We start from the raw sequence: 9,873 nt of genomic DNA, 5'->3' as shown, positions 1-9,873 counted from the left end.
AGGACCTGGCTGGTAGCAGGGCAATGCGAAGGGTGGGTTCCCTTCCCCTGTCTCATAACCCTGTCCCATAACACCTCTGCTGCTACGGGAGCTCCCAGCCCAGGGCCAGCCCTGCCGGGATGGAGCAGGGTCTCTCCTGGGGCTGCTGCTGCTGGAAGAGCTGTTTTGCCTTTTGCTAAACTTGAGGGAGGCTTTGGGCAGGGCTTCAGCCTGGAGGAAAGCACCAGCACTCAGAAACACTTTCAAGGCAATAGTTTTATTAGCAAGGAGTGGGGAAACTCCCCTCAAAGTCCAGGTACCAGCTGGAGAAGGGGTTCAGCATTTACAAGGGACTGTGGGAGTTCTCAGTGCAACAGCGCAATGCAGTCATCTGCATGCTGCTCTTTGAGAATAAAGAGGCGTATCTTGGGCAATGGACCAGTGGAAGAAGTCTTTTCTGAGGGATCTCACAGTGTAGATTCTTCATAGGAGGACAACACACGACGTGGTTCTCCGGTGCTCCTGATCCCTGTTGTTGGAAGTACAGGACCAGCTCAGAGATCAGCTGCCTTGGTGCATGTTGGGTGAGTTGGCCTGTGGGAAGAGGCAGAGATGACGCGCGATGGTGGGAGCCTCTCCTCCATGACAGCCACACCGATTCTGCATCTGCCAAAACCCCAGACACCCTCACAAGACGCTTCAGTCTCTGCCTTGGCAGTGAAAGATCTTGTCCCTCAGCCCTTACTGCAATACAAGGTATACAGCAGGATTCTCCACCTTGAAGGGAAGAGGTGAATGCCCATCCCCAGGATCTACATCTACGTCTACGTCTACATCTACTGGCATTTGGGGCTATGACCCCAATTTGAAGGCAAACCCCAAGGAACTCCCAACTGCTGGGTTATTGAGGAGCTGCCCGGGGACACTGGCTCTACCTTGCCCGGTCCCCGTGGGCTCTGTGTCTGCCTGAGCTCTTACCTTGGAGGCCGGGGTCAGGTTCACCAGCTGGGCTGCCCATCGCTGAGGTTGATCTGCTCGAGGATTTGGCTGTACCGCCGGGTGAGGGCGTTGGCGTCTCTGGTGAGGTGGGTGAGCACCTGCTGCAAGCCGTGGAGGTGGTGGGAGAGGCGCTCTTCCAGATCGGCGTCCGCTGCGTCGTCCGGGGCTTCGTGCGTGCTGGCGCTGGGCAGGCTGTGCTCGGTGGCGGCCCCCAGGCCTCTCTCCACCACGGGCTTGATGGACTTGAGGAGCTGGTAGCGCTCGTACAGGTCCTTCTGGTCGTCGGCAGCGGGGGCAGCGTCGTGGGGCTCCGGGAAGACCCCTCGGAGGAGGCTGGGAAACATGACCTCCTGCTCCATCTTCTGGGTGGCTGAGAAGTACTGCTCCATGGCCCAGCTCCTGCGGCTCCGGCAGTGCCTTTCTCGTCTCGGTGGGTGCCGTCTGCTCCCGCTGTGGCACAGGCAGGTCCTTTTATGCCCGGGGCAGCTGTCCGGGGTGGCCGTCCCTCCTCTCCTCCCAGCCAACGGCCATGCTGGATGGCGGCAGGGCCGGGACTTGGCTGTGTCCCCGGCTGGAGCTCAGCCATGGTGCAACCGGCCCTGGCTGAGCCTCTGCTTGGCCTTCACCCGACCTGGCTGGAGATCGTGGTGCGTTTCCGCACACAGATCAGGATGTGGCCACGAGGGGAGCTGCTGAAGGGCCCCCTCCCGGCCTGTCCTCCCTGTGCTGCTGCTGCTGCTGCTGGAGACGGTGGGGAAAGCGTGCTGAGCTCCTGCCCCCTCAACCATGGAATGTCTCTTTTCTCTCCTTATGCAACAAATCCTCCTGAGAATTATGCTCCCTCCTTATGTACACGAATCCTCCTGGGAAATTGTGACACACCATTTCATCACAACCAGCTCAGAGGTGGTGGCAGTCAGCAGCAGCCAAGAAGGAATTTGGAAAGAACCCTCTGTCAGGGAGCTGCAGCGTTGGGTTGGGCATTGCCTGAGAACCAGGCCATCTGATTAGTGTGTGACCACGATAAACCCCAGAAATAGCCCATTTCCGAGAGCTCTCCCCCAGCCGTGGGGCATGCTGGAGAAGGACCACCTGACACCGTGATGGAGAATGTCTTGCAGTTTGGGGCACTGAGCTGTCTGCACATGGGGGGGACGACGTGGCACCCGGGGAGCAGCATGGCCCAAGGCTTCCTGCTGCACCTGGGGACACGGGAGAGCTGGGCCAGGGCACATCACAGGCCTCTGAGAGCCGGCTGGTTTGGCGATGGAGCGGCCCAGGGAGGGCTCGACCTGGAAACTCTTCCTTGAAGCTGATTTTCTGCCCTCCCCTCTGCAAGGAAGCAGCCCTCACATGGGGTGGCCACACTGCCTCCCTCGCCCCAGCGCATCCAAGCTCCCGACAGCTGGGGCATCGGCCCGGCCGCGGGGATGGCGTCAGCCCGCCCCCGTCACCGGGGCAGAGGCCAAGGTGGGGAAACGGCCGGGTCTGCCTGTCCCGACGTGGCCGTGCAGCTGTGTGGCAATAGGGCCCTATTTTGGGAATGTCCCACAGGCCCCTTTGGCCCTTCGCTGCCCTGGCAGTGGGCAGCGCTCCCCGACATCGCACCACGTGTGCATCCACGCTGCCGGCAGCCCTGCGAGGGTCCAGCTGCGCGGCACCGGCCAAAAGCGGGCGCTGGGCTCTGCCCTCTCCCACCCGCACCAGCCTGCCCTGCCTGCACCGGGCACCCGCTGCCCTCGGCGCTGCCTGCTGTGGGAGCCCCGTGGAGGCACCGGCCCTGCCGGCTGCAGACGCAGGAGCACGCCCCACGCACGGCCAGCCCCAGCGTCCCCCTCCCCACCTCGCAGACCCCAAATCACCACGGGCACAAGGGCGCTCGTGCCCCCCACTGCCGACACGTCTGCTGCTGAGAGCTGAGTGGGCTCAGGGCCCGGCACCTGCCTCAGCCTGTGTCTGGCCCCACCAGCACTTGGGCTCCGGCCATTCCCTCTGTCAGGGGCCCCAGGGCTTGCCGGGAGGCCTTGACTCTTCCTGGATGCTCCCAGCTCTTCTGGATGTCCAGCTATGGTGATTCAGGGATGGTCCCTGGAGAGCTGAGGTGGAACAGATCCCATTTCCATCATGCAAGGACTCATTTCTCCTGGGCATCCTTTTATTTCAGGAATCTCTGTGTTAGCTCATCCACATCCATAGGATTGACTCAGGACTCTCTGAGTGCTGCACAGAGCTGTAATGTCTGGTACATCCCAACATGCCCCATTTCCACATGCACAGACCCATCACCAGGGCCAAATGTAATTCCCCAGGCACCTGCAGGGTGGGGTGGGGTGGTGGATTTAGCCAAAGAAGCAAGTGCAAGAAGGCCAAGGTGAGACATGACCACCATCCCACACGGAGACACTGCCAAGGAGCACTTGAAACCAGCCCTTGACCAACAGTCCTCCTTTTTGGGGTGCATTTCTTGCACTATTCCTCGTCCTGGCACACAACAAGTTGACCATGAGCCAGCGATGTGCTCTTGTGGCAATGAAGGCCAGTAGTATCCTGGGCTACATTAGGAGGAGCGTTACCAGCAGGTTGAGGGAAGTAATCCTTCCCATGGTGGGACCACACCTGGAGTACCATGTCCAGTGCTGGGCCTGCCAATGCAAGAGAGACATGGAGCTGCTGGAGTGAGTCCAGCAAAGGGCTCCTAAGATGAAGAAGGGACTGGAGCATCTCTCCTACGAGGAAAGGCTGAGAGAGCTGGGCCTGTTCAGCCTGGAGAAGGGAAGGCTGAGGGGGGATCTTATCAATGTGTATAAATGTCTGAAGGGAGGATGTGAAGAGGATGGGGCCAGACTCTTCTCAGTGGTGCTCAGCGATAGGATGAGAGGCAGTGGTCACAACCTGAAACACAGGCAGGTCCGTCTGAACATGAGGAAAAGCTTCTTTCCTGTGAGGGTGACTGAGCACTGTACCAGCTTGCCCAGAGAGGTTGTGGAGTGTCCATCCTTGGAGATATTCACAATGCAACTGGTCAGGCTCCTGGGCAACGTGCTCTAGGTGACCCTGCTTGAGCAGGGGGTTTGGAGTAGATGATCTCCAGCAGTATCTTCCAACACAGCTGCCCTGTGATCTGTGAGTCTGGTCAGGCACTCACCAGGTCTTTCTCCATGGGAAGTTAGGCAGATGAAAGCCAGGCCAGTCTGTCCTAAGGACAGGGCTCAGAGCCGTGAGTCCCCAGAACATGAGGTGTCCTCACCAGACATCTCGCCGCAGTGCCTGGTGCTGGCCTCTCCCTGGGGAGGTTGACCCGGGGCTAGGTTGGGGCATGGGATGCCTCTCTGGGTTTTGCCAGCAGCATGTGGAGGAGGCATCCAGCTCCTGGACTCCTCTCACCTTATTCCTTCAGGTCTGCAATGTGGGACGCTGGATTTCTCCAAGCACCGTGGGAGAGGGCTTCTGCCCCGGTTCCTTCGCAATGCTGTTGCTGCAGCCTGCACCCAGGGCAGCTGTCTGCTTTGAGCAACGTCTGGGAATGTTTCCTAGCACGACTCCTGCCCAAAAGCCTGTGTGTGTCGTTACTTCACCGCTGCTTTTCCGCCTGGGACAGCCGTAGGGCACCAAGCACTGCACACAGGCGGTTTCCTTCCCTGTCTCCGGGAAACCGGGGGACTGACACTGCTCTCAGCAGTTGTTTCAGCAGAACTTTGCAAATATCTTGATCACTTAATCCCCTCTGCTCCCTCAGCAACTCTTACAAGCAGCCCCACAACCACGCTAGGGAAATCCAGGGAGTCGAGGGCTCCTGGCAAGCCTGGACAGCCCCAACAGAGGGAGTGGCTGGACCCTGAGTGCTGCCGGGCCCTTGAACGCACTCAGCTCTCAGCAGCAGACGTGTCGGCAGTGGGGGGCACGAGCGCCCTTGTGCCCGTGGTGATTTGGGGTCTGCGAGGTGGGGAGGGGGACGCTGGGGCTGGCCGTGCGTGGGGCGTGCTCCTGCGTCTGCAGCCGGCAGGGCCGGTGCCTCCACGGGGCTCCCACAGCAGGCAGCGCCGAGGGCAGCGGGTGCCCGGTGCAGGCAGGGCAGGCTGGTGCGGGTGGGAGAGGGCAGAGCCCAGCGCCCGCTTTTGGCCGGTGCCGCGCAGCTGGACCCTCGCAGGGCTGCCGGCAGCGTGGATGCACACGTGGTGCGATGTCGGGGAGCGCTGCCCACTGCCAGGGCAGCGAAAGGCCAAAGGGGCCTGTGGGACATTCCCAAAATAGGGCCCTATTGCCACACAGCTGCACGGCCACGTCGGGACAGGCAGACCCGGCCGTTTCCCCACCTTGGCCTCTGCCCCGGTGACGGGGGCGGGCTGACGCCATCCCCGCGGCCGGGCCGATGCCCCAGCTGTCGGGAGCTTGGATGCACCAGGGCCCCACAACATGTCCGGGCTGGACCCACAGGAGCATCTCTAGGCTGCAGGGCAGCAGCGGCTCCCCCAGACCCTGCCGGGACACGGTGGTGGGGTCCCCAAAGTGTTGTGGGTGGGATCGACTGTGTGGGCATGGACAGGGAGCTTTGGGGCAAGGGAGGCAGTGTGGCCACCCCACGTGCGGGCTGCTTCCTTGCAGAGGGGAGGGCAGAAAATCAGGTTCAGGGGGGACTTTCCAGGTTCAGCCCTCCCTGCGCCCATGGGCCTCTCTGTTGTCAAATCATCTGGCTTGCAGGGTCCATGTGGAGACCAGTGTCAGGCCTTGGCCAAGCTCGCCCACATCCCCAGGCGCAGTGGGAAGCCCTGAGCCCCACTGCTCCCCAGGTGCCACATCGTGTCCTGTGCGCAGACAGCTCAGTGCCCCAGCCTGCAAGACTTTCCTGATCACTGTGTCAGGTTGTCCTTCCCCAGCATGCCCCACGGCCGGGGGAGAGCCCTCGGAAATGGGCTACTTCTGGTGTTTGCTCGTGGTCACATACTACTACAGAATCACAGAATGGTTGAGGTTGGAAGGGACCTCTGGAGATCATCTACTCCAAACACCCTGCTCAAGCAGGGTCACCTAGAGCATGTTGCCCAGGATTGTGTCCAGGTGGCTTTTGAATATCTCCAAGGATGGAGACTCCACAACCCCCCTGGACAACCTGTTCCAGGGCTCAGTCACCCTCACAGGAAAGAAGCTTTTCCTCATGTTCAGATGGACCTGCCTGTGTTTCAGGTTGTGACCGTTGCCTCTCGTCCTATCGCTGAGCACCACTGAGAAGAGTCTGGCCCCATCCTCTTCACACCCTCCCTTCAGACATTTATACACATTGATAAGATCCCCCCTCAGCCTTCCCTTCTCCAGGCTGAACAGGCCCAGCTCTCTCAGCCTTTCCTCGTAGGAGAGATGCTCCAGTCCCTTCATCTTAGTGGCCCTTTGTTGGACTCACTGCACTACTGGGGAGCCCAGAACTGGACACCTCCAGATGTGGCCTCACCAGAGCTGAGCAGAGGGGGAGGATCACCTCCATCGACCTGCTGGCAATGCCCTTCCTAACGCAGCCTGGGGAACCATGGTCCTTCCTTGCTGTGAGGGCTCATTGCTGGCCCATGGTCAACTCGCTGTCTACCAGGACCAACAGGTCCTTCTCTGCAGATCTGCTTTCCATCAGGTTAGCCTCCAGTTAGCTTAATTTTATTTATATATACATATATAAAATATATATATTATAATAATTAGATGTGTGGTTCTCAGGCAATGCTGAAGCCAAGACTGCAGCTCACTGACAATGTTTTTTTTTCCAAATTCCTCCCTGGCTGCTGCTAACTGCTGCCACCACTGGCCTAGTTGTGACGAAACCGTGCTTCACAGGAGGATTTGTGCACCAGGAGTTGCATAATGAGAGGAGGGAGACGCAACATGGCTGAGGGGGTCATACCGCACTGTCGGCAAGGACAGTCCCCTGGGAGACCTGCTGGCAGTTCCTCCCTCTGCCTATAGGGTTGGAAGCCCTGGAGAGGCTTCATGACCAAAGAGAAGGCTAGAAGGTCAAGAACGGACATCCTTTCACATACACACTGCAAACCAAAAGGAGTCCAGGGACCTGCCACAAAAGCAAGTATCCCAAAGATCTAGATGCAAAAGTAGATTCCTAAAAAGAGAACCTCAGAGAGATAATTCCTTACAAATAACATACGACAAATATTACCGTGAAAACATGTGTGTGGTGACATTTCCATGCAATTAGACCACAAGGAATCTGACTACCAAACTGCAGTTGGTAAAGAACTCTACCAGGTGGACAGGCTGGGAAGGATGGGGCTCATCCAAATTTCAGGTAGTCAGCTGCAGAGAACGGAGGATCTCGTTGCACCTTCCGGGGGAGCTCAGCACAAGCACTGCCCAGTGCTGCTGCAACACTGCTCCGGGCAAAGGGCCTCTCCAGTCGTCTCATCACTAATATGAAACTGCTTTAAAACAAATAAAAGCAGGAGGTGTTCTGCATTGGTCAGCCTGTCTCTGGGCAGAGGAATTCCAACTTTCAGTCCAATTTTCTGACACGGAGCTTCCCTGGACAAAGCTGATCTTGTTCTCTCAGACTGAGAAAAGCAATATCAGCTCAGACTGAGCTCTTGAAGATGCACAATACAGCGCTCTCACAATTTATTATCTATGGCTCCTTCTGGTCATTATTCTTCCCTAGGCATCTCCTTCTTTGGTTTAATCCAGGCTGAAGGAATCCAAAAGCCAAACACCTGCATGTCTGGAAAGGAAGGGCCTGTGACCAGCTGCAATGGTGATGAAAGCTGCTGTCACAGCCTTTGGGGCACCAACGGCCTCTAATGGCCCTGACCAAGCTCCCCCAGGCCCCCCCCAGACCCACGGGCTGCAAACCCCCTTTCAGCTCAGCCCTGGCCCCCCGTCCCTGCCTGAGCTACGTCACAGCTGTGCTGGTCTCCAGACCTGTCGCTGGCCCTGTCGCCTTCTGCTCCTCACTGGGATCCCTGCACGGGCCCTGCATCTGGCTCATCGCTCGCCAGGGCCGCGGTTGTTGTGGAGCCCGCGGCCAGCACTCGGCTCTGCTCAGGCTCCGCGGCACCGTGAGCCGTCAGCGAGGGCACTGCCTGCACTGCACCACCCTTGGCTCGTGGTTTGCCTTTGCCCGGGCAGAGGAACGAGGACCGGTCACCCAAAATGTGGACAAACACCACTCCTGCCAGGCAAGGGAAGGATTTCAGAACATGTCTCTGTCTCAACCCTGACAAGCTGCTGGGCTGCTGTCTTCACCCAGAAAAAAAGTGGAGCACAAGAGGGAGCAGGCACTGGGAGACACTTAAGCCCTCCCTATTGCAACTGCTCACAAAGAAGGGACGAGAGGACACAGGCTAGGGGAGAAGTGGAGCAGGAAGATGGACATGGCTGTCTCCAATCTGCCTTTGAAGCCCATCTGTTCCCTTGGCCATGGTAGAGCCAGACTTTGCCTGGACTGCGAGAAACGGAGGGAAGTCACTTTTAAGTGCTCCCAGGGAGGACCACAGAGGAGGTGAAGTCCATGGGCTCTGCTCATTTACCTCGCTGGCAATGGAAGAGAGGATCTGCGATGGCTGGAGACTCGGCGCCCTGGGGAGGGCATCAGCCAGAGCAAGGAAGGCCTGTGCTCACTCCGCAATGGCTCTTGGCCTGGGCTTCAACCCTGGCAGCAAGGGAGGCTCATGCTGCCCCAGGGAAGGATCAAGCCTGATGACCCGCTGCTGCTCGCCACCACTGTTGAACATGACTGATAAGAGAGGCGAGATGTTCCAGAGATTGTCTGTGACCGGGGACAACGACCAAAGGTCCTTGGCAGAAAGAGCAGGGAGACAGGGCAGATCAGGCCCTCTCCGGGCATGGCGGGGGATGCTGGGCTCGGCTCTGCAACGGAGTCTCTCCAGGCACAACCAGTATGGCCAGCCCCATCCAAAACGTTGGCGTGGGGCAGGTTCACATTGCGGCTCCCCTTCCTGAGCCTGTCCTCAGCTCTGCTGAGGTGCCCCTGGGGCTGTGGCAGACCTGCACCGAACCAGGCCCAGATGGGGTCTTACAAACAGCTAAAAGAGGGGAAGAATCACTGCCCTGCACCTCCTGGCTCCGCTCTCGCTAACACTGCCTTGCAGGCAGTTGTGCTTCCTTGCAGCAAGGACCCACTGATGACATGTGGACAACTTTCAGTCCACCAGGATCCCCAGGTCCTTTTCTGCAAAGCTGCTGTCTCGCCGGTTGGCCCCAGGCCTGGGCTCTTCCATGGAAAGATTCTGATCCAACCGCAAGACATTGCATCATGGTGTCCCTGGGGAAGTATCAAACCCCAGTGATCCCTCGCTGCTCGCCACCACTCTTCAGCATGACTGATAAGAGATGCGAGATGTTCCCAGCCTGATCTCTCTCCTGGAAGAACCAACAAAGGTCCCCGACAAAAGAGCAAGGACGGGGCAGCACAGGCCCTCTCCAGGCATGGCGGGGGAAGCTGGGCTCTGCCCTGCAACAGCGTCTCTCTAGGCCCTATCAGCATTGCCAGCTGCCACAGGGGAAAAAAATGTCCCGCTCACATACTTCAAACAAATCTGCAGCGCAGTTATCTATTAACAACACAAAACTAATGAGCAATCAGGGAGCTACACATGCAGGATCAGCATCAGGAATACAGAGAAGCCACAGTACTAGACCCCAAATGTTAAATAGCTACCAATTTCCAAACACCCGTCTATAACCGATCCCGAACGAGGTCTAACCACACACACACACGCATATCACCCCACGAGCTGGATGCAAGGTTATGACAGGGAGGATGCTCCATCTGATCAAGACAGAGCCTTTGATGGTGACACGGTTACTTCTTTTAGTGTCAAATGGGTTTTGCCTACTGCTCTCTCCGCTCCAAGGTCTCTCCCGACTGCTGGGAATTTTCATGCT

The 9,873-nt window shown here is 58.3% G+C and overlaps 1 protein-coding gene across 1 annotated transcript; it reads right to left on the bottom strand.

Moving 5' to 3' along the window:
- Nucleotides 1-237: 237 nt before the first annotated feature.
- LOC135327184 (mid1-interacting protein 1-B-like) lies at nucleotides 238-1,440 on the bottom strand. The gene is made up of 2 exons (XM_064505197.1): nucleotides 958-1,440; nucleotides 238-573 (listed from the first exon to the last, which is right to left on the bottom strand). Exon 1 carries the CDS (start codon nucleotides 1,365-1,367, stop codon nucleotides 978-980), a length of 390 nt encoding a protein of 129 aa, XP_064361267.1. The 5' UTR covers nucleotides 1,368-1,440; the 3' UTR covers nucleotides 238-573; nucleotides 958-977.
- Between the last annotated feature and the right edge of the window lie 8,433 nt (nucleotides 1,441-9,873).

This window comes from Dromaius novaehollandiae, chromosome 1, assembly GCF_036370855.1.
Source record: "Dromaius novaehollandiae isolate bDroNov1 chromosome 1, bDroNov1.hap1, whole genome shotgun sequence".
Classification (NCBI taxonomy): Eukaryota; Metazoa; Chordata; class Aves; order Casuariiformes; family Dromaiidae; genus Dromaius; species Dromaius novaehollandiae.
Note: the sequence above shows the minus strand (reverse complement) of the source record. Positions and strands in the feature narration are given on the sequence as shown.

Excerpts from the sequence above, each read along its gene's own strand:
- LOC135327184 (XM_064505197.1), bottom strand. The coding sequence starts at position 1,367 with ATGGAGCAGTACTTCTCAGCCACCCAGAAGATGGAGCAGGAGGTCATG.